This window comes from Rhinolophus sinicus, chromosome 16 (genome assembly GCF_057876585.1).
Source record: "Rhinolophus sinicus isolate RSI-liver-muscle chromosome 16, RSI-T2T, whole genome shotgun sequence".
Classification (NCBI taxonomy): Eukaryota; Metazoa; Chordata; class Mammalia; order Chiroptera; family Rhinolophidae; genus Rhinolophus; species Rhinolophus sinicus.
Window position 1 is genome coordinate 32,011,313 of NC_142516.1, and position 24,704 is coordinate 32,036,016.

The following is a 24,704-nucleotide window of genomic DNA, read 5'->3' on the forward strand; positions in this document are numbered from 1 at the left end:
AGTGGGGGCTCTGGCTCTGTCTGTGCCCTGGCTTAGATCAGGCTCCCCAACTCCCTCTGTGTACTATGGGCTGCCTCTCACCTGTTTGTGGGCCGGGCCTCCCGCTGAGACTTTCGGGACCCAAAGAGGTGTCCCCACTTGATGCCCCCAGGTGAGGGCCCTGGGGCTCCTTCCTCACTTTCTGCTGGGGGAGCAGTGGACACTTCCCTTTCTCGACTGCGCCTCAGCTCAGCTAGCACAGAATCAGGGGGGCTCCCCATCCAGAAGGGCCAGCCCCTGTCCCGACCAAGGGTCTCCTCAGGGGCAGGGCAGGCCTCAGCTCCCTCTACTACGCCCTCTCGTGGGGGTGGCCCACCACCTCCTGCCCCTTTCTTTTTCTCACTGCTGCCGCCACTGCTGCTATTGCTGCCACCACGGGGAAACCTAGATCCCTCAGCAGAGCCGTCGATGTAGACCTGGGAGCTCTGCATGAGCTGGTACCACCAGCCAGCCTGCCCAGCTCGGGCCCTGCCACGCCCTGAGCCCCCAGCTGCCTCTGCCACCTCTTCCGTCTCATCCTCATCCTCGTCTTCTCCACCTTCTGGGGCACCCACGCCCTTCACCCGCTCCCCAGGGCCCTGCTGGCCCCGGGCCCGGGCCAGCTGCAGCGTGGAGTGGGCGGACAGCAGCAGGTCCTGCGACACGCGCAGCAGCTCCTTGTGCTGTCGCTGCTGCCGCCCACTCTGCAGCAGCCGGTGCTGGAACAGCAAATCGAGGCTGAAGGGCAGCAGGGCCAGCGGCTGGAGCAGCAGCAGCAGCTCCTCAAAGAGGCCAGGGCACACGGCGTGAGCTGCACTCAGGAAGCCCCACGGCTGGTAGTGGGTCTGGATGATGTCTAGGGGAGAGAGAGGGACTGCATCACACAGAGACTGGCCTGGGGTGGGCCTCTGAAAGGCCACCTGGGCAGGGCCACTGCCTTGTGCTGCACAGGCCATGTACTATGCCACGGTGCCCCCTGAAGTGCAGTGCGGTAACTCCATAACCGTAAGTGGCAGCCCAGAATTCAGAGAGGTGTTGGGGTTCCTGGCCACCCTGACTTCCAGACTGCCTGAGTCGCCTGCTGCCTGCAAGGCTCTAACACAGGTAGAAGCTGGGGAAGGACTTGGGTAGAAGCCCAAGCTTTGAGGATGAAAGCTTGTGTGGGTCCCTCCCCACCGCCCGCATCTGAAAAGACAGTCGTGTCTCCTTCTTGTGAGCCTCCGAGACCTGGCCTACGTTGAGTTTGCAAGACAGGACAGGGTTCTGGATATTACCTTCGTGGTTATAGAGGTGATTAAACCAGAACTCCAGGGACCGGATGCTGTAGGGAGATAGGTGGAGAGGGGTGAGTCTTGAGTGGACATAGCGAGGTGATAAAGTACAAAGGAGACAGACACAGGGCTGAGTATAGGTGAGCGTCTCCCTTCTATGGCAGGGATGCTACCTGTTCATTTCAGGTAATATAGTCCTGGAAAGTCAGTGGGGATGTGGGAAGGGGTGAACATGTAATTCACAAGCCAATCCCTTCCTCCTAAAATGGAGTCGACTTGCACAGGATCCAGGAAGTCAGGGCAGCTACTGAGAGTCTAGGGCCAAAGAGGATGACGTGGGCCATACTTGGGAAAGAAGACGACTATGGCTCCCAAGGTGGACTTAGGGTCACACAGGACTTGGAAGCAGTGCTGGCATTGAGAGGGTCAGGGTTTACAACATCCAGAGAAACTGAGAACCAGATTAATTTCCAAATAAGCCAGACTGTGGCTTTGTAGAAGCAGAAGACCATGTTGGTATGAGTGCCAGAAGGTCGTAGGTGTGGTGGGACCCAGTGAGCTGCTGAGAGGCTGCAGCCAGGCGGGGACAAAGGGAGGCCGGGCCCAAGCTGTAGATCTGCAGATCCCCCCTTTCTGTCTCAGTCTAGGGAGTGGCTTCCTCAGAGGCCGCAGAGCCGAGGACGGGGTGGGGGGTGGGGGTGGCAGGTCTGGCTGTGCCGCACACTCACTTGAGCAGGCCGAGGATGAAGGCGTCGAAGCGCATGGTGTGGCTGGTGAGCTCCGGGAACTGGCTGACTTTGTGGCAGAGGCTGTGCAGGGCCTTGGTGGACGGGCCTGGGAGGAAGCCAGAGCTGCCGGTCACATGCCCATCTCTGGAACCCGCGATTCAGCCTGGGGTCCCCATCGTGCACCCAGCTCTTACCTAGCTGTGTGGAAGCCTCAACCACACTCCATGGCATGTTCTTACGCTGCCCAATGATGACGTCTAGCACAAAGGCCTTGAGCCCGTCCTCCAGCACAGCCCGAACCGCAGGGCACAAGTACTTCAGAACTAAGTGGCCTATGTTGGGGCTCACAGAACTGTTCCCCAGCTTTGCCTGCAGATGAAGTAGGGACGTTCAGGAAGCCTGACCTTGGTCCTCCCTGACTCTCTTAGTCAGCCCTCATGAGGCTTCTCCTGCAATCCTCACCCCTAAGGACCAACTCTGGGTTCTAGACGCAGGAGAGCAAGGGAAGGCGGTAGCACAGCACAGTGAGGGTCCGCAGGGTAGAGCTCAGCTCTCCGTTTCTTGCCTACCTTCACCCCAGGATCGCGGCTTGTGCCAAAATGGGCCACAATGAGGTCCACAGCAGTGTTGACAGCTTTCACCAGCCCTGTAAGTGAGGATTTGCAGTCCCTGGGCGACTCAGCCGGGACTGAGCCCTCAGCGGGGAGAGGGAGAGGCTTCTACACATGCTCTGTTCCTGCACGTGGATCTAATCGAGGCACCAGGCCCTGGTCCCGTCCGGTCTTAGCCCAGTTTTCAAGCCCCTCCTGTTTTCATTTCCCACCTCAATGATTCCATCGTCGAGACCCTCAATGTCCTAACTTCTTTGCCCTCTTACTCTAATTCTGGATCAATCTAACCATCTGTCTTCTCTACTCTGAGACACAAGGCTACTGGCTGCTGCTCGATCAAGTCCAGGGTCACTCACAGGTGACTGACTAGGGCCCTTCTCTGAACTGTGCCACCCGCTGCTATGCTCTCCAGTTACCAAGCCCTCGGTTCTACTTCACACAGGAAACAGAGGCCACTGGTCACGAATCCCTTCAACATCCTTCTCCACCCGAAAGACATAACTATATTATATCTCTCCTCCCTTCCTCTTGCCCACTCCCTCTCGCTCCCTTTTCCACCTTGGAGAAAGGTGGCTGTTCCCTTTCTTGCTCAAGGTCCCTCCCTCTCCCGAAGCTCTAAATCTCCCATTCTGCCTCTGCAAGGGACTTTAGTTTCATCTTTCTCTCTTTTCAAAGGTTCTTCCTTTCCAATTATGCTGTTCTTTCCCTGCCATCTCACTGAAACTGCTCTTAGTTCAACGGTCCCTTATTTGCTAAGTAGAGTGGTTCCTTGTGTTACCATCATGCTGACTCAAGCCCCTAGGCCCTGTAGTACTGGAACTCCCCCTATTAGAGCGCATGGGCATTAATGATGTGCAACCTCCCTCACTACCCTCAGCTCCCTGAGGGAAGAGACTGAAGCCTCATTCCTAAGCATCTGATGAATGAGCCTCACTCACTTGCACGTACTCACAGTACACAGCACATAGACTTCTTGCCCCAGTGCCTGTTCTCATTTCTTCCTGGCTCTGGCAGTTCTCTAGGCCAGAGAGCAGGGCAACAGGCACAAACAGGCAGTGACAACAGAATTCCTGCCCTGAGCTGGGGGTAATATCCACCTTTTTTCTGAAGCACGTCAATGGAAATGGCTTCTGAGTTGCCATCTGGGGACAGACAAAACTCAGCTGGAGGTTTCTCAGTCAAGGAAAAGGGGTCTTGGAAGTCAGGGCAGGTCAGTGGTAATGGCTTCACTACTTGACCTGGAAAGAAGAGAAAAATCAATCCTGAGCAGCTCTCTTTCTAAGAGCTGCAGCTCAGTTCTGTTCCTCAGACTCTCTGAGACATGTTCCTTTGGGCCTGACCCCTTCTCTAACCCTTCCCAGCTGTGGGAGAGCCTGTCCTGAGTGAACTGGGGACCTGGCCCACACACCATTCAGTCGGCAGCTCAGGTGGCCAGCAGCACTGAGGGAACCAGGGAACTCAAAGATGGGGTTCCTTCGGGCCAGCCGGGCTTCCTGCGGCCTTCGGTCTAGGCTCCCTGACAAACCAGGTGGCCCTAGTGGGTTCTTCCTCCTGTATTCCCGCCACTTGAGTGCTTGAGGGGATAGGTGGTTGGCTGAAAGCAGAACAGATTAGAAGAGACAGGCAAGAGTTAGCAGGAGACGGCATTTCATATCTACCCAGTGGGCCCATATAAAACAGGAAGGTTTATCTATGGATAAGCAGCATCATTATCCATAGATGCCGAGGAAGGAGATGAAATATTTTACCCTCTGACCCCAGGCTGGAATATAAGAAACCATTCAGAGGGGAGGTTGAGGTTCTTGGTGTGGGGTAGGGGCCTTGAAGCTCATACCGTTACTGGGCCTGGAAGCCATGCTGCCCTCACCACCTCCTGGGGCCAGGCTCTCTGCTCGGCTGAGGCTAGATCTCCAGGAGCCCAGAGGAGGCAAGCTTCCTGTTTCATGGAGTCGGTATTCAGCCAAGGTCAGTGTCTTCTGATCCTCCTTCTGTGGCTGCTGGGAGGTGGCAGGCCGGACAGCAGGACAGGAGAGGCTCCATGGGGGCAGGCTTTCTGTGGCTGTGACCTGCTCTGGAGGAGGGGAGCACGAAGTGGAGGCAGAAGAGTCGGTGCTGGGCCCAAAGGGGCCAGCACTCCGGATGGGGGAGTAGCTGCCCAGGGGTGATGGCCGTGAGGTTTCTGGCTCAGGCCCTGGTTTCCTGGCACCTCTGTTGATGGGTGCCTGTGAGTCCCCTGAAGGAGCTGAGGCTGGGACTTGAGCAGTGGGGGCAGCCAGTGGGGCAGGCTGCTGTGCCCGGCTGCAGCCTGAGAGGCTGTAGAGCTGGGAAAGGTTGTGGAGGGCCCGGGCCTTGGCCAGCTGCTTGGGGAAGTGGTGCTGGAACACGAAGGGCTGGATGGGCAGCGTAGTTGGCCTCTGCTCCTTGCTGTATCGAAGGACTGGCCGGCTCTCAGCACCACCCCCTGTGGCAACAGGGATGGAGAAAGAGTCAGATGGACAGACACTGAAACCCACATGAGAGGCAGCAGAGAAGCCGACAGACGATGCTCACCGGGGAAAGGGAAAGAGACAGGCAGGACCCGGGTAATCCAAGTTTGTGGGAAGGGACACTGCTCCTCCCTTCTTTTGTAAGACTTGTCCTACTGTGTTTATGATACGGAACTGTCTTGCATTCTTGGCTGTTCAGCCATTCTTCATTTTCTTGACTTCAAAGGTGGGGGTAGCTTAAGGCTCAATTCTTACATCTCACTTTACACTTTCTCCCCCGCATTACTCAAGAGTAGCCATTCATACAGATGACTCCTGAACCCACAGCTTTAGCCCCGACGTTCCTTTTGATCTCTAGATCATTCTGCTCTAGGGTTATGCTTTCACTTACAATTTGCTATTTTAAAACAGCTCATCTATCACCTTCCTCCTGATAACTTCCGTTTCTGTCAGTGGTAGAACCACCATGTTCTTTGTTTCTAAGGCCTAAAGACTTGGAGTCAGCGTCACAGGTGGTCACCGTTGAGACGTTCTTGACGTCAAGCTGTCACTCAGCAGCCCCTATCTCCACCCAAGTCGGTACATTGCATTCTTGAGCAAATCTGACCATCAGAAACGATTTCCTGACTTGCAGCTAGAGACAGACTCCTGTCCACTCCCCACCCCCAACGCCAGCCCCACACCCACCCTTCCGTGATCCTGGCATTGGAGGAGACTCAAGAGTCCACGTCTGCTCCCTCTACACAGTGGTGTGTTCCCCGAGACTGATCTCCTGTTCTTTCAGCAATATTCAGGTCATTGTCCCTCAAAACATGAGGATCAGAACTAAAACAAAACTCCAGGACGATGCACAGAGGGACAGTCTGCATGTGGCTTGTGTTTCTAATAAAACATTGTGCAGACTGTAAACATCCGAATGAACACGAGGTGGCGCTATGAGCGCCGCACCGTCTAAAACCCTGGGTGTGGCTCACCAGCTCGACTCGGGCTCAACGACGCGGAGGCAGGAATTATATCCGTACTTGATAGATGAGGATATTGGAAATTCAGAGATTGTCATTTGCCCAAGGTCACACAACTAGGAAGTGGCAGAGCTAGAATTCTGTCTAAGCCAGAGTCTGACTTTGGGGCTAATGTGCTCTTGACTACATTGTGAAATGTAAGGCTATCAGGCTGGGTTTTCCTATTCCTCATCTTTTCCCTTTAATTTATTTCAGTGAGTCTTAAGGAGATGGTGACCACAACCCCATTAAAGAGATGTTTCAGAATCACTCTCAGGGGACATTTTCAAATGATTCCCTCCTGTCATCCCCAGTCAGTGCTTAGAGAGCAACCTTTGTCATTCTCCCTTGCTCACTATGCTCCAGCCATACTTCCTTCTGTCCTTAAACATGTCAAGTTCATTAATACCTCGGGGTCTTTGGCACCTGCTGATCTTTCTGCCTGAAACTGTCTCATTGTTCAGGCATCAGCTCAAATATCACCTCCTTAGAAAGACCTTTTCTGACCCCCCCATCCCCTCTGGCAAGTATCTCATTACCCTGTTTTATTTTTTTTTGAGCATTTTCTCACTATCAGAAATTATCTTATTTCTTTATTGTCTATTAGTCCTCATAAGGACTCCAGAAAAGCAGGTTTTAAAAGAACGGTCCATTGCTGTACCCCCAGGGCCTAGAACACAGCCTGGTACACAGTAGGTACTGAATAAAGACTTGTTAAATGAATGAATCCCCACTGTTACCCTTCGTTCAGGCTAGCCTCATTGCATCCATAAGTCAGCTTGCTTCCTAAAATACCTGTTTTATTGTATCCCACGTGGCCACTACTTGCCACAGAACAAAATCAAAGCTTCTCAGTCTGGTAGGTATCCACACAGCCAGACTAGGCTTCTCTCCACTCAAATGTCCACCCCTGCCATCCTCATTAACACTACTCTTCCCACCCCATTCCCATCTTCACACACACGGTTCTTCCCGCTGGAAATGTCCTCTTCCTTTCCACTTACTTAAACATCAAACTGCAAGGTTGAGCTGACCCTAGTCTTAGATTAGAACCTCCCAACCCTAGCTTTTTTTACTTACACCTCCCCCTACACAAACTATGTTTGAATTAGACTATTTATTCCTACTCTTAAAAATCCTCCCTGCTAAGTTCCCAGGATAGGGTTTCAGGCAGAGGAATAAGGTCAGGGAAGAAGGTGGGCCTACTGTGTGGAGTAGGTCTCAGTTCTACCCTCAGGGAATACAGAGAATATGTTTTCTCACTTTTCTATGTGCCAAGTCTTAAGAAAACTGGAGACAGAGTCCACATTCACCCAAGTCTGCTCTTCTGTAGGTGACATTAGCCCTCAGTTCCTTCTTAAAACGAAGTGCCCAGGACTTCCAGGTGACAACTACCTGGTTCAGAAGAGTGGCGGACTGTCAACTCTTCCCTTCTGGAGTCCTTTTAACTTTTTGGAAGCCCTTCCAAACTGCTGACTCATTCTGCGTTTGCAATCAATTAAACATCCCAAATCAACTCAAGTACAGCTCATGTATCAAACTTCACATTGGTCCCTGCTTTATTAGTTCCTTCCAGATTCGGTAAGATCCTTTTGAATCTTGATTCTGCTGCTCAGGATCTCAGAGATCTCAGCTTCTTTTGCTCACGAATTCAATGAATTGTCACTCATTTTTTGATTAAGAAAGCTGTACAGAATCAAGAGAAGAGCGCTGTGGTAGGTCACTGGAGACTTACGGAACAGGACAGCAGCTCGGTATGAAAAGTCTTACCTGACAGGAAAACACTTTTCACACCTCTCCTCCCATCTCTGACCAGGATTGTTCCTGCCCTCAGAATGCCAGCTACACCCACCAGACACTGCAGTCTAAGAAGGGAGTGGGTTGCTGCGGACTCTGGCCAATCCCTGCTGCTTCTGACCCCTCTCTTCCCTAAAGACCCCTCTTCCACCCCCTGCCCCAAGGGTAGTTCCTCTGTGTATGTTTAGGAGTGTGAAGTCTTCTGCTGGACTGTGATCTCCCTAACAGCAGAGCTAATGCCATTTATGGTTTTTCAACCCCTTTCCTTTAAGAAGCCAAGAGACCCAACCTAAGGCTACAGCACAGAAACTCCCCTTTAGCTTCCTTTCCCTGGCTTTATTTTCCCCTTCCTTCCATACCCTCTGAGATCAGGCTTCTACCCTCACTACTCCCGTTGCTTTTGGGATTCTTCCGCCTTAATCTCGATGATTTCTCTTTAGCACTCATTTGGTTGAACCTAATTCTTTTTTAAACTTTCTCCTCCTTTGGCTCTGTGACTTCACTCTCTCCTGGTTTTCCTTCTGTTTTCCTGGCTAATTCTTTTTCATCTCCTTTGAGGGTTGCTTTGTGCACCCTTAAATCACGGTGTCCCCAGGGCTCTGTCCTTGTTCCCTTTATAGCTCCACACATCCTCCCTGTGCTCACATTCGCTTCAACTACCACTTTTATTCTGATGACTCTGCCATCATGGTGGTCTCCTGGCGGCCAGGGATACTTTCCAATCCACCTTCTACCCAAACAGCCAGTGACACCTTTCTAAAATGCAAATCAAAACAGGCCACTATGCTGCTATAAACAAACAAACAAACAAATGCCACTTCCCTGATTAAAATCCTTTCATGGTTCCATCCACTATGGTGATACCAAATTATTTGCAGTTTCTGAAAAGCATCAAGGTATTCTGTGCCTTTGTGGCTTTGCACAGACTGTTCTATGAGCCTAGAATGTTCTTACAAGTCTCCACAAAGCCAATTCCTACTTGTCTTTCTAGACTGTGCTTAAATGTACCCTGTTAGTAGTCCTCTGACATTTCAGTCTGATTTACATATCCCTCTCCTAGACTATTTCCACACTTGTTCACCACCATCTCGGCATTTTACTTATCTATTTCCATCCGTGGTCAGAATTCCTTGAGGGCAAGCACCGTCCCTCTCATCTCTCTGTCACCAGCACCCACTTAACATAGAGCCTTTATAAAATAATTACTTAACTGTAAAAAATAAATAGGGAAAGTGTTGGCGTAGGAGACTTAAACGTCAAGTGTCAGGTCTCAGGCTCTTTGAAGAAGGGCTACAATCACTGATCAAAGAATGAACTTCGACATGCTGTGTGGTTTGCCTGTTGGACATGTCCCTCGGCTCTTGGACATATCCCTTAAGCTCTGCAAATTCCTAAATGTCCCAAACTGCAGTCATGCCTCATCCCTTTTCCAGCAACTCTACTTCTGTGCTTGCAGTCCTTATTCATGGATCATCCTCTTTCCAGGTATCCAGACTTAGAAGCTCAGGCTTCTGAGTGCTTCCTTTCCTAACACATCAATCTCTAAGCCTGTAGATTTTATGTCCTCAGTGCATTTTCCCCTCTAACTTCCTTCTCTCCACTACAACTGTAGGACATGCCCTGGACTGGAAAGATGACTGATGTAGACTGAGGAACCTCTGTGGTACGGACGGGCTTGGCAGGGTGCGATCACTGAGGAGGCCATGCACACATACATCCTGGTATTCTCCAGCCTCTAGGTTCCTTACCGTCAGCTCTAGCTCTTGCATCCCTCTGGGTATGGCTGTTGGCTGGGCTCCCCGGGAGAGCAGACCCTGGATCCATCAGCTGCGTCAGGGGGTCTTGCCCAGCAGCTCTGAGGCCAGCAGGTGGCATCTCAATGGACTGGGGGCCCTGACAGACCTGGGTGGACCAGGGCTCGCGGCCGACTAAGTCCATGCCTGGCCCCAAGGGCATGGGTGGTAGGCTATGGCTACAGTGAGTGCCCTCATCCAGTGGGCCTGCCCTATCTTGTTGTGCTTCTTGGATGGGCGAGAACTCCTGGGAGGAGTCCCCAATGCTCACTCGAAGTGGGGGGGAGCCAGAGCCTGCAACTTTCTTCCGGCCCTTGGCGAGCTCAGCGAAGGAGGTGACCCGCTTAGGTGGGGAGCTGGGCGCAGCCAGAGCTGTAGGGCCCTCACTCAGGCGCACTGGGCAACTCAACATGCGTTCCAGCGAGCCCAGGCGGACAGGAGGGCTGCGCTCCAGGCTGCGGTCATAGCTTCGGGAGCGCTGACGTCCAGTGCTAAGGTTGGGGGGTGAAGTATTAGTATACACTTGCCCCTCCATCACAGTGGGGCCCATGGGAGCTGCAGCTTCCACGGAGGAACCCACTGCTTCTTGTTCCTCTGGCTGGACTTCTGGCTTCTGGAATAGATAATACTCAGAGGGCTGGCTAGGGCCAGGGTCTGGGCCAGAGGCGGGTGCAGGGCTTATCTTGGTGTGTTCCTCAGAGCAGCTGGTGATGGAAGAGCCAGCTGGGCTTGGGGAGGACTGGGAGGACAGGTCACAGGTGACAAGTTTATAGTAATTCTGTGTGGCCACAACAAGACGGGCCTGGCTCTGGAAGCAGGCTGTGAGGTCAGCCCCAGCGGGGCAGGGCTCACAGTGTGGGCGGTAGGAGTTGCAGTTGGCATCGAGCTCAGGAGATGAGGCATGAGGACAGCCATAGCCCCCTTCCCTTCCTCCACTATCAGGGTGGAGGGACTCGCAAGACATCTTAGACTCAGCTGGGGAGGGTTGCAGGTCCAGGTAGAAGGCTCCAGGGTCTGAGTGGCTGCAGAACGAAGAGTCGCTGCAAGACTGGGGGGCAGAGTTGAGGCTGGCGCGGGAGGTGCCGCGCACCTTGTTGTAGAGCGCGCTGAACGTGACCAGCACGCCGTCGGAGCTGTTGCAGGAGGAGTCACTCACGTAGCCCATGGACTGGTCAGCCGCCTCGGACTGACTGGACGTGCTGCTGCAGCGGCAGTGCTGGGCTCCCGAGCCTGAGCAGCCGGGGTTCCTTGGGGATTCATCTGAACTGAGCTTCCATTCCTGGTCAAAGGAAAAGCCGGAAGTGTCACTGGCTCCGCCCCCACTGCCACTCCCACCGGGTCCTCCACACTCATCCAGCTCCATGGTCTCTGCTTCCAGCTCCGGCCGGCAGCAGCGGCTGGTGCTGCGCTGCTGGGAATCCTCGGCGGTCTCCGGCTCCTGTTCCTGCCCGTCCACCACTCCAGCCCGGCTCTGTGTCGTCCCCCATGGCCTGCCCACTCTGGGGCCAGGTGGTGGCAGCTGGAAAGAGGACAGATGGAAGGTGGGCTGGCTGGCCCCATGCAGGTGGAAGGACTGCTGGGTGGCACTATCACCAATGCTGTCATCATATATGTCACCAAGTCCTGGCTCAGCCACACCCTCCTGCAGCAAGAAGGGATTGTGTCGTTTAGGGGCTCCGGGGCCTCTTCCATCCCGACCCCTACTCTTAGTGCTGCTGTCTGCAGACCGTGCAGACCCCCCTGGAGCGGAGTGCAGACTGTTGTTGTATAGCAGAGAATCCGCTTGTCCTAGGTCTTGATCGGGCTGGGGGATGCCCAGCTCAGGTGGGCAGAAGGGATTGGGTCTCGTGCTCACGCTGCCCCCACTTGCCCCTCCACAGCACTGCCTGTCTGGGACTTGGCAGTGCACCAGGGGGATGTGGTGAACGATGAGGGTCTCTCCAGTCAGCTTTGGGGGACTATCCATTCTGGAAAGTTCGAACAAGGGCATCAACAGCACCAGACACTGCCCCCGGAACCCAGTGGGGCAGAACACATTTCATCAGGAGGGCTTGGCACCTAGAGAGAGAAGGAAAGAAAGGGAACCTAATGTCACCTCCCTGGAAGTCAGGGACCTGCCCTTCCCAGATCATATGCAGATGGAGAAGAGCCCAAGAGGAGAAAAGCCTCAGAGTTAAGATGGAGCTTGGTAGCACAGCCAGACGGGACGGGGTATCCCACCATACTTTGCGTGTTGCACAGGCCCAGCTCTTGAGTTCCCCCTTCCTTTTACGTTTGCCATGCATCCACTGTGACAAAAGGCCAGGCCCCTTTTAATCCCACATGTGAAGGTCTGAGGATCTCAGGGACTGCACTTTCTCCTCTTTCAACAAGGACCCTGTTCTTACCAATAAACGATGACTGAGTACAAAAAAAAAGACTACGAATAATGACATAACTAAGAAAAAACCATCTAGGATGTCTGAAAAGGCGCCACGCACTGAGGACACAGAGACGCCTTGCACACCTTGGACACAGTACAGCACGCAAGTTTACAAATGAGGAAAAATCACGAATTATGTATCATATCCTCATAGCAATGCGCTAAAATTTTGCAAGGAAAGTATTTTTGAGTCCACTATGTCATTAGACTCCTATGTCATCTGAGACTCCTTTCTGCTCCTGTGAGTCCCAGAACACGTCCCTCTGAGAGCTGTAGACTAAGGAGCCTCACTCTCCCTCCTACTGTACTGGAGCTTCTTAAATGCAGAGACCAAAGTGACTGCAAGTATGGCTGATGCCAACCTCTTCCTTCTCAATGGGGGCAGGGCAGGGGTCTATTTTTATCTCCTTTCTATCACTTGAGCACAGCAGCACATATGGCCTTACAAATATAAGCGGCATAATACATTCTTAATGTCCAGCTCAGGGTACAGATCTTCTGAAGTGTCCAAATTCTGCCCAGTTTTAGCCTAGGACTTTTGCTGGGGTGTGCGTGAGTGTGTGGCGGTGGGGTGGGGGGTGGCTCTAGAAAGTCTTCTCTGCTCAGTTTTACCTCTAACAGGCTAAGGTAAAGTTCTCTCTTGTTCAAGGTTTCCTGTCCCCAAGGACACAGAGCCCATTCCGAGCTTCTCTGTTCTCTTAGCTGGACTGTGGTGGAACGGCCTCCTCACATTCTAGTCTCCTGTGCTACCAAGTTCAGGGCCCAACAGTCTCCACTTGCTCAGATTCCTCACATCCAATTTCTCCTAATTCATTCATTTTTCTTCCTTCCCTTTTTATTCCTGTTGTTTTCATTTCACCCACCGTGAGTGTAAATCACCCATTGCCTAAGTTCTCCATCATTTAGTTGAACCCCTAATACCACCAATTTTTAAAAATGTAACTCATTTAGCTCATAGGACCACAGCTCTTCATGTGGAGTACAGCAAAGAGCGAGACGAATCACACATGCCCAAGGACACCAACAGGTAACACATAAAAGAAAAAATTCAAATGGCTAATAAATGTATGTGTGACATGGTATTATTATAAAATATAATTATTTAGGTTAAGTTAAATTACATTAAACTTAAAAAGCAAGTGTTTATCATCTTTCTTCTTCCTTCCCTTTCTGAGGAAGGCTCTGTTGTTAGACTTCCAAGCCTTTGTGTGTTGATTGGGGTAATGAGTAGATATGTAGAAAGGCAGTAACTAGAGAAGCTAAGCTGAGCTACAAGATTAAGAGTTAGAGAAGAAAACATGGAGATAAACCTTTGTTATCTTGGATTAGGTGATAGTTTCTTAGATAAGACACCAAAAGCACAAGTGACAAATGAGAAAATAGATAAGGTAAACTTCATAAAAATTAAAAACCTTTGTGCCTCAAAGGATAACATCAAGAAAGTTAAAACGCACAGAATGGGAGAAAATATTTAAAAATCACATATCTGATCAGAATATATAAAAAACTTACAATTCAACAATAAAAGATATATAACTCAATTGAAAACCGGGCAAAGGACTTGAGTAGACATTTCTCCAAGGAAGACAAGCAAATGGTCAGTAAGCACATGAAAAGATGCTCAACATCAATGGTTATTAGAGGAATAAAAACCACAATGAGACACCACTTCACCCCCACTACAATGGCTGATAGACAATGGCTGATAACAAATGTTGGTAACACGTGGAAAATTGGAACCCTCCAACATTGCTGGAGGCCTTGTAAAATGGTGCAGACACTTTGGAAAAACAGCCTGGCAGTTCCTCAAAATGTTAAACATAAAGTTACCAGATGAGCCAGCAATTCTACTTATAGATATATACCCAAGAGAAATGAAAACATATATTTACACAAAATCTTGTATACAAATATTCATAGCAACATTATTCACAGTAGCCAAAAAAGTGAAAACAATACAAACGTCCATCAACTGATGAAAGAATAAACATAATGTGGTATATGCATGTAACAGAATATTATTTAACATTAAGTGGAATGAAGTACTAATACATGCTACAACGTGAATAAACCTCAAAATGGTACGTGAAAGAAGCCAGTCATAAAAAGCTTCTTTGTATGATGTTGTATGAGCCCATTGCATGAAATGTCCAGAATAGGCAAATAAACAGAAAGAGAATGTAGATTAGTTGTTGCCAGGGACGGGGATACTAGGATGGGGAGTGACTGCAAATGGGTATGGAGATTCTTTTTGCAAATGTTCTGAAATCAGACAATGGTGTGGTTACACAAATCTGTGAATAAAATCAAAACTACAGAATTTCATGGTACATCCTGTAGCAATTTTATAAAAGGGTGAATTTTATGACATGTGAATTGTATCTTAACAAAGCTGTTATTTAAAACATTTTTTAAAATAGGAAAAACAAGATTAGGGTTGATGGGAAGAGGGAAGGAGAGGTGAGAAAGGGAACCAGTATTGAGCAATGGAGGATACTGGACGTTTGCAGAGACAAGGTGAGAATGAGAAATGAGAGGAACAGCTGCTTTACCGCGTGGGATTTTGTAGAATGAGATAAAGAGGATTTTTAGGAAGTTTTGCTATGAGGTACATGACATAATTTTCCCTTCATTCCTCCCATCTCTCCTAGTCCTTCACCAAGAAAACTTTGGGCTCAAATAGATACATATGCCACAAGGATAACAGAAAGTTGGAAACAGCCTAAAATTCCAATAAGAATTTTAAAATGTACAGAATAGAGTATCATTAAACTAATGTTGTGTTAAGTGATTACTGACTTGGGAAAATGTTCACAAAATATTAAGTGAAAACAGCAGATAATAAACAGCATGTACAGTAGAGCATTTTTGTAAATAAGTATGTCTACATCTGTCTTAGTCCATTCAGGCTGCTATAACAAAATACCTCATACTGGTGGCTTATAAACTGCAGAAATTTATTTCTCACAGTTCTGGATGCTAGGAAGTCCAAGATCAAGTTGCCAGCATGGTTCTGTTCTGGTGAAAGCTCTTTTCCTGGTAAATAGTTGGCACCTTCTAGCTGTGCCCTCACAGGGTTTTGGGACAAGGGATCTCTCTGGAGCCTGTTTTATAAGGGCACTAATCCCATTCATGAGGGCTCTGCTCTCATGACCTAATCTAATCACCTCCCAAAGGTCCCCACCTCACTATCTTTACCTTTGGAGGTTAGGATTCAACATATGAATTTTGGGAGACACAAACATTCAGACCATAGTAATATGCATGGAAATGGCAGAAAATTCAAAAGCATATACAACAAATGTTAATAGTTTTTATCTCTGTTGAGTGATTTTGGATTATTCTTAATTTTATTCTTTTCGTCTGTACTTTCTAATTTATATATATTAAATACCCATTATGTACATAATTCAAACAGTTTGTTTTTTCTTTGAACACCACAGACACCATGGGTTTGGGGCTTAGAGAGGGGGCCTCCCCTTACATATGATACTAGGTTTCCCTAGGATCCAGGCTATAATCTGAGATCTGGACTGAAAGGGGCATAGAGAACTTTCCCGTACATGTAACAGGAAATGGGGAATACTTATGGGCTACAGCCATCACTTGAGCTTCACTTCAATAAGTATTTCCCCCCTCCTTTTAAAGTACCATTTTCAAAAGGTATTCACAAGTATACACCTGTAAGAATTTATGATTCAGGCCCACAAAACCATTACTGGGTCATACATGCATTCAAATGAAAAATCACAGTGACACACAGTCTAGAAAGCTGATTCTCTAAACCAGGGATAAAGAACAAATGGACATGGAAGGTGATGGAGAACCTTTGGGCTCTGACAGTTGTATTCCTATACACAGTGCTTGGAACACAGCAGGTGCTTGGTTATTCGTTGACTCCTCTTTTACCCATTTAAAAATTGACTTTGTCTTTTTTTTAAATTAAGTTTTGGGAGTTTTTGATTTATTCTGGATCTAAGTCCTTTGTTAGACACATATCTTAAGAATATTTTCTCTCAGCCTGTGGTTTCCCCATTTGTTTTCTTAATGGTGTGTTTTTTTCCAGCTAATAGAAGTTTTTAACTTTATGAAGTCCCATTTATCTTTTTTTTTTTTTATGGTTATAGCTTTCTGTGCCTTATCTAAGAAATCTTTGCCTATCCCATGATCATAAAGAAAATTTCCTTCCCCCCCACAAAAGCTGTATACTTTTAGCTTTTACATTTATGTTGTGTCGAATCCTATTTTAAGTATAAAGCTCTTTCACTGGTTGATTTCATTATATTTCATATTTCTGTATCTCCGAGGTCTTATTCCTTCCTGATCTCCACTCAGCCCAGGAAAATGCCTGCCAGTCGTTCCTCCACAGACAACACCAGCTCAGGCAGCGAAGGTGAAGCTCTGCAGGCATCTCATGAGCCTTTGTATTCATGCTCTCCTCCATCCCCAAACTTGCACACTTTTTACAAAGCACTTTTTAATGTATGTCATCCCATTGATCCTCACAACAACTCACTAAAGTGGGCAGAGCCACTTTCATTTAAAAAAAATAAGGAAATCGACACCCAGGAAAATGAAATGACTTGCCCAAGACCACTCAGGGAATAAATGACAGAATTAAGCTGGGACTCAGGAATCCTAGCTTCTGACCTTTTTTCTTGACCACTTAAGGATGTAATGAGAATATACTGTACACGTGACTTGATTTCAAACACCACAGAGCACATTTGGTGACAGCCTATCTCTTTGACTTCCTTCCTGGGAGTAACTTGTTTGTTCTATAACAGGACAAATTTAATACTGTGGCCCATGAGCTCTAATGAAGGTAAAGAGAAAACAATGAGGTGGAAGAGCTCTTTCCAGATTCTGACATAGTTTGTCTTTACTTACTTCTCTGTTGTCTGAACCTACGGTCCCTTTCAAATTTCTGCCCCGTGCTCTAATAACACTCTTCAATCCCCCTTCCTGTCCCAGTTCCCAGCCCTCATCTCCCTGTCCCATTCAGTCCCCAAGGCCCTTTCCCCTGTTCTGTAGTTCACATTCCTCAACGCTTCCTGGGAACTAACACCCTCCCACAACTTCTCAGTGTATCCCCAACATATTTGCACAACGTGGAACTACTGATTCCTATGAGCAGGTTTTTGAATCTTCCATCACGGTGGTCAATGGAAATGGGAATTTAAGGAACTCCATCTGCTCGGCACTAGGGTAACTCTGGGCAGGAAAATGTCCTAAACTCCAGAAGAAAGGTTTCCCCATCTTTGGTCATCAGCCTCTTTCTGCCAGTCATTGAACCCCTCTGTTTCCTTGTTGGCCTCCTGAAGGAGGATGAGGAAGCCCGCGGTATTCAGTTGCTATTCTCCAGCAATCTGACCTTGACCTGAGGTCCGAGGAGGAGCCTCAGCAGGACTGATAACCTTTTTCTTGCCTGGGCCCTCTCTTGGGCAGGACTGAAGAAAGAAAAGAGCAAGGGTATCAGCTTATGCTTACGTCTCTTTCTGTTAGGAATCTGTGTAAGTCCATATAAGAAGACGGAGTATAACAGGTCAGGTGCCCCAGGCATTACAGTGACTGCCCCTCTTCTCCCTTACTGTGGAGCTTCTTGGTCACCATTCTTTCTTACTCCATCCTTACCTGGAGCCTGATGGCTCCCATAGCACCAGAAGACACAGTATGTGTGTCTATGTGCGTGTATGTATGTGTGGAGGGGAAGGACGATGCTTGCAGCCCTTCCTCTTGAAAGCTGCGTGGATCCCTGCATGTTCTCCACCAGAAATTTACAGTAGCTTTAGGGGTGCCTCCTCCCATTAAGCCTTTGTTTCTAGATCTGACCCCTGTTACCCTGACCCACACTATAGCAGCTTCATTAGAAATGCCCAGAAAGGAAGGAGTGCCTCTTCTGCTTCTTGACAAAATAGCATTAGCCCAAACCTCTGCTTCTCCCCATCTCTGCACCACAGCCCAAAATGTATGCATGGATGAGCCTGTCTCACGTGTGCTGTCATGCTCGCTCTCACTTTCTCTGCCTTACAGAAAGACAAAGCCAACCCTCAGAAGCCAGGGCCCAAACGTGCTGATCCATTATCCTAGTGTCCCTGCCCTGCCCCTCCCCCCAGCTCCGCTGAGCCATACCTCTGTAAGGAGCCTTGAGCTGAACCCCGAGGCTTGTTCCTTTTGCACTCCGACCAAGCTCTACCTTGACAGTTCCAGCTGAGGCACTGTTCCACGGGAACACACAGGGGGAACTGGGCCAATTTCCTAAGATCTGATTTCTGCTAATACAATGGCATCGCTGCTAATGCAGGGAGGCTGCGCAATCCCAGCCCCTGTATCCTTGCTGCTGCGCGGCTGCCGCTGGTGCTGCGGTGACGTTGCTGCTAAGGGAAGGGGGAAGGGAAAGGAGCAGGCATGCCCACAGCACAGCCACTCAGTCCCCTCCCTGTCAGTCCCCGTGGGCCTTCAGCCCAGGGGAAGGGGAGGGCAGAGAAAGGAGTCAGCCAGCGAAGGCAGCCGGCGCTGGGAGACAAGAACTCTCAAGGCAGCAAAGGAAATGAGGGAGAGCGCCGAGCCTAGCTCCTCTCTCGTCCTTAGGAGTCTCAGGGAAAAGTCTGGGCAGAAGCTTAGAGCTTCCTTCCTTCCTTGGGCCCCTCCTTTTAGAGCTTAGCCAGAAACCTCTCCCTCCTCTTTTTGCCCATCCCAATGACTCCTTGTTTTCCAGCGTTTTCCTTTCACTAGGATTCCAGACTAGACCCAGGGTGGAGACGCCGGGGAGGTGTTCCTGAAGCCCTGAAGGGCGGCTGCAGGGACCCAAAGCAATACCAAGTTCAGTCTCATGGATGCACAGCTAGATGCACCACTAGCCCTTGTAGGACGTGCCTCTTCAGAGAAATGGGGTCTGTCTCAGAGAAAAGAGACCGGGCCATATGCAGGCTTCTCTCCATGACGCAGAGGTGAGCTTTAGGGCCAAGCTGGCTGCAGGCCCCTTCCTAACAGGATCTAACTCAGTTCCCTGGACCTTCAGAGGGTCTGCTAATATGGCTGGAATAGAACCTTTCTCTCTCACCTACATCAATTTTTCACCAGTGCCAAGTGGGGTCCAGCTAGATCTGTGGGGAGGCAGAATCCACTTGGGCAAGCCAAGGGGCCAGGAGGCCTATTTCTGAGGGAAAGGAAGGCTGAGGAAAGGAAGTGGTCTCCTCTCTAAGCTAGAAAAAAAATCTCAGTTCTGCCTGTAGACCTACAGAGCGCTCCATCCCTTTCCCTGTGATTCTCATAGGAAAAGGAGAAGGAGCAGAAATGGTGTCACTGTACTTCCCTCTCCCCAGCTGATAGGGACCTCCAAGGGCTTTGGCTAAGCAGCTGTAGGTTAGGGCAGCACAGTCAATTTCCAGGGCCAAGTGCTTAGAGTTCTACCTTATTATAGGAGCTCTGGGCCAGGAAATTTGTCCCTGAAATTTCAGTGCGGTTAAGCCATGCATGGCACTAGAGAGCCACTACTTAGGAAATGTTTCCAGTTGCCTATAGAAGGTGGCAGCTCTTCCATTTCCAGGGCTTGGCTTACTTCAGTGCATCACAGACCACATCATCACCTACTTCCCATCCTCTACTGCCCAAGATCTATAGGGCTTCTGATGAAAGATCAAATTACTTTTAGGCTAGAAACAAAATACAAATATTGTCAACTGCCTCTTAATTAATCTTTTCACCTGCAATTTACTTTCTAGTACTGCCAGATTCATCTCCCTAAGACACCTTCTTTCTTCAATATGTCACTCTCCTGTCCCTTTTTATGGTTTCTCATTACCCAGAGAATCAAGTTCAAACTCCTCATTTTGGCTTTCAAGGTCCTCTATCTTGGCTGTCTACTCCCTCTCTACCTAACCTTACTTCCTATATGTAGTCCTTCAAATCTGTTTCATAAGCTTATTTCCACCTTGCTGCCTTTTTTCAGATCCTCCTGCCTGATATACTTGGTTATACTCAGAATGATCCAAAACCTACAAGGCCCAGATCAATTCTTCCATCTTCACTGATCACCCCGGAGCCAGAAATGATCTGTCTTCTGAACCCATGGCTGCAGGTTGTTGATTTTACAGACAAGAAAAAATATCCCACAAAAACCAGGGGCTCAATATAGGATTGCCAATTTATTATACTGCCAACTAGCATCATTAAAAAACAAAACAAAACAAAAACACTTTACATTAACTATCATCATCATTTCATAAAAGAAAGCATATTGGGGGTGGGGGGTGGGAGATGAGGGTAAGGGGGATCAAATATATGGTGATGGAAGGAGAACTGACTCTGGGTGGTGAACACACAATGGGATTTATAGATGATGTAATACAGAATTGTACACCTGAAATCTATGCAATTTTACTAACAATTGTCACCCCAATAAATTAAAAAAAAAGAAAAGAAAGCATACTGTCATTATTTTTCTCATTTCACTGTGTACTGATGCAAACTTCATCTAAAACTAACAACAGTCCAGGAGAAGTTTTGATCAAGTAAATCATTTCTTACTTGATATGGTTATTGTTCTTTTTCGCATACCTGCTTTAATGTCTCTTCTAGACTACAAAGTACAAGTTATATTCACCTTTGTATCCCTAATACCCAGTATATAAGACAGTATAATTTTTATTTTGCATTTCCCATAAAACCTAGCACAGTGCTTGGCACATTGAAGGAGTTAGAGTCTTGTTGAATAAGAGTACTCTAAAAAGAGCTATTCCTTGAGTATAAATGAGTGAATGGTGGGCAGATCTGAAAAAGGCTTAGAAGAGAAGACCCCTGCTGTTCATGTGGGGAAAAAAAAGGTCTATTAAAAGAACTCTTAGAAAAAAAGAGGAATAACTCTTTACGACCTTTACAACACATTTTAGATGTGATACCAAAAGTACAAGCGACAAAAGAAAAAGTGAAACTTCATAAAAATTTAAAATTTTGTGCTTCAAAGGACACAATCAAGACAGTGAAAAGACAACCCACAGAATGGGAGAAAATATTTGCAAATCATATATCTGATAAGGGATTTTTATCCAGAATACATAAAGAACTCTTACAACTCAACAATAAAAAAACATATACATTAAAAAATGGGCAAAGGATTTAAATAGGCATTTCTCCAAAGAAGACATACAAATGCTCGATAGCACATTAAAAGAATCTCAACATCATTAATTATTAGGGAAGTGCAAATCAAAACTAAAATGAGATACCATTTTACCCTACTAGAATGGCTCAAATAAAAAAGACAGACAATAACAAGTGTTGATAGCAATGGAGAAATCAGAACCCTCGTACATTGCTGGGAGGATTGTCAAATGGTGCAATCACTTTCTCTTTTATCTTAGCCATCAACCTAGGGACCTCAGACAATTCCCCCTTTCTTTTGTTTTTTTCAACACCAAAATTCTTAAAAGAATGGACTATGTAAATCCTACTTTCCTCTTAACCATTTCTTAAGCACCAGCAGTCTGTCTTGTAATATTTGAACTGTCTGAAGCAGTTATAATTTTTGAACTTATAATATTTAAATTGTCTGACACTCGGTCATCCTTGCCTATTGAAACACTTTTTCCCTTTGTCTTCTGTAACACCAGTCCTCCTAGTTCTACTTCTTAGATCATTCTTTCTTCATTGTTTAATAAAACAATACTTGGCTCATATTTAAATGTAGATTTACAAGAAGGCTCAGATCTGAAGTTTTCAACCTATGAAGTATTTAGCCCTTCCCGTTATGCTGTGGATTTCCAAATCTTACATTCTTTATGAACTTCCAGAATCAAATCACCAATAGTCTATTAGATAATTCTTACTATTACCTCAAATTTACACATCTAAAGCCAAATTGATTTTTCTATTCCAAATCCGCTTTATTTGGACTAATAGCGCAAGCTTGAAAATGTAAGTCATCTGGATTCTCTCTTCACATTTAGACAATCAACAAGTCATGCTGAGTTTTCCAATGTTTTAGGCATTGATCTAATCATTTATTGTGCTTTTATTATATGAGGTTGGACAATTAAGTTCGTGAACTTATTCCAACGATTTTGCTAACCTTTTCTGATATCAGAGGGATTATTCATTATGAATTTGTACCAACTGGAAAACAATTCACCAAGTTTACTATTTGGAAGTGCTGAAAAGGCTGCGTGAAAAAGTTAGACAACCTGAACTTTTCACCAACAATTCATGGCTCTTGCATTACGACAATGCACCAGCTCACACAGCACTGTCTGTGAGGGAATTTTTAGCCAGTAAACAAATAACTGTATTGGAACACCCTCCCTACTCACCTGACCTGACCCCCCAATGACTTCTTTCTTTACCCGAAGATAAAGGAAATATTGAAAGGAAGACATTTTGATGACATTCAGGACATCAAGGGTAATATGACGACAGCTCTAATGGCCATTCCAGAAAAAGAGTTCCAAAATTGCTTTGAAGGGTGGACTAGGCGCTGACGTCGGTGCATAGCTTCCCAAGGGGAGTACTTGGAAGGTGACCATAGTGATATTCAGCAATGAGGTATGTAGCACTTTTTCTAGGAACTTAATTGTCACACCTCGTATTCTAGCTATTGCCAAGCACTTACTTACATTATCTCATTTGATCCATAAAGCCATTCTCTAAACTAAGTATTATTATCTTTATTTTATGGATCAGAAATCTGAGGCTCAGAGATATTAAATAATCTTCCCAATGTAACTCAAGTCAGAAAACGTCTGATCTGGGGCTCAGATACAGATCTGTCTGATCCCAAATCAGTGTTCTTAACCCTGGTTACATTACTTTTCAAGTCCCATCCCTGATTCCTAGCATCCTAATTCAGACCTGCATTATTTCTCCTCTGAATTATATTATGTAGCCTTCAAACGAGTTTTCTTGCTTTCATTTTGGCTTTTTCCTCCCAGCTCTCCTATATACTGACACAAGATTAATCTGCCCAAAGCGCTGCTCTCAATATGTCACCTGACTACTAAAACGCCTCCAGTAGCTCCCAACTGCCTATAGGATAATCTAAATTCCCAAAACATATATTGTTTAAACACATTTCAGGGCTCAGAGTAAATAGGAAACATCTCTGAGGCTACTCTCACTATCCCCAAAAGGGGAAAAAACAATGAGCTATGGAGTCAGCAAGGGGTAGAACCAGAGTTCCTAGTGGGCAATTCCCCAAGCATTTTAATTGTGGTCAGAATGACAAGCCTTGGCTACTAGCAAGGTGAGGGAGCTAAACCTGAGACCCCCACATTAAACTGAGACCTCAAAGTAAGCTCAAGTGATCCAGGGTTGGTGGTTCCCCACACTTTTGGCAGAAGCAGATACAAATCTTCTCTGGAGGAAAATATCTCCAACTTAAGTCTATAGCATTCTCAAAATTAAAGAGCAAGCAAAAATTAGTTTACAGCAAAGATCATAAATACACATGGAAGCAAGATACCATGAGCGAGTGACAGAGAAAACAACAAATAATACCTGTAAACTTCAAGGATTTCAGATATTAAGAATGCTGACATTCTTATACAAATACTTATATTGAGTACAAATCAGCTATGTGTGACATGTTTTGAATAAAGAATAAAAATCTCAAAGATAAGCAAGTAGCAAGAGATTACTAGAGAGATCCAGGGGTGGTGAAAATAAAAACACACATGAATATGACCACTAGTTACTGAACATTCCTATGCCTGGACTAGGCTATTTTATGGGGAGTCACTAGGTGAAAACAAGGATGTGGAGGCTAAGGGGAGATACGTTATACTTCCTGCGACAGATCTAACAGTAAGTAGCCTACGCAAAACAGTGTGTGTGAAAGTGCTCTATAAACTATACACATTTTACAGAAATGTAAAGCATTGTTATTACTCTTTAAAAATGCTAGCATCCATTGATGATTTTTGTCTGAATCAGTTATTTACTGTGATGGTTGAAAAGTGATTTTCCCTCTATTATTCCTTCTATATTTATTAGTTGGCATTCTAATACAAGAAAGATTTCCTTTTCCTTCCACCCACCCACCCACCCACCCTCGTTTTCCTTCCTTCCTTCCTTCCTTCCTTCCTTCCTTCCTTCCTTCCTTCCTTCCTTCCTTCCTTCCTTTCCCTCCCTCCTTCCCTTCCTTTATTTGGTATCAGTACAGACTCTTGGATTCTTATTTTAAAAAAATTCAATGGGTCATAATTCATTGTTGGTATTATTGATTTTGATGCTCAGATTGTGCCAGATTTGGCACTATTTGTCGTTCTTTTCATTGTGAAGACCTTTATTGCTGTGTATAAACTTATCAAAATTAACTATTTATTTTGGATAAATTTTTAGAAAAGTTGCAAAAACAGTTCAGAGTTTCTGTATGTCCTTCAACCAGTTCCCCTAATGATACTGTCTTACGTAATCCCAGTCATTTATCAAAACAAAGAAATTAACTTTGAGTACATTGCTACTAACTAAATTTGCAGACTATTTGGATTTTGCGAGTTTTCCAACTAATGTCCCTTTTCTATTATTGGCTTTTAAAAAACTAAATATATACATAACTTTTATAAAACATAAGTTAATTAAAAAC

At 46.8% G+C, this 24,704-nt stretch overlaps 1 protein-coding gene across 7 annotated transcripts in view; it reads right to left on the minus strand.

Moving 5' to 3' along the window:
- RUSC2 (RUN and SH3 domain containing 2) overlaps positions 1-24,704 on the minus strand; it is a 46,147-nt gene that overhangs the window by 912 nt on the left and 20,531 nt on the right. For 4 of the 7 annotated variants that reach the window (XM_019729040.3, XM_074330681.2, XM_019729039.3 and 1 more), the window contains 9 exons: positions 9,661-11,763; positions 4,463-5,089; positions 4,037-4,222; positions 3,726-3,866; positions 2,587-2,663; positions 2,212-2,386; positions 2,018-2,123; positions 1,293-1,339; positions 82-874 (listed from right to left, as the gene is read on the minus strand). In XM_019729040.3, the coding sequence (XP_019584599.3) occupies positions 82-874; positions 1,293-1,339; positions 2,018-2,123; positions 2,212-2,386; positions 2,587-2,663; positions 3,726-3,866; positions 4,037-4,222; positions 4,463-5,089; positions 9,661-11,695 (4,187 nt within the window). In that variant the 5' untranslated portion in view covers positions 11,696-11,763. Of the gene's footprint in view, positions 1-81; positions 875-1,292; positions 1,340-2,017; positions 2,124-2,211; positions 2,387-2,586; positions 2,664-3,725; positions 3,867-4,036; positions 4,223-4,462; positions 5,090-9,660; positions 11,764-18,259; positions 18,647-24,704 lie in introns of those variants that run through there. The other 3 variants (XM_019729041.3, XM_074330683.2, XM_019729042.3) reach the window with 3 other exon arrangements.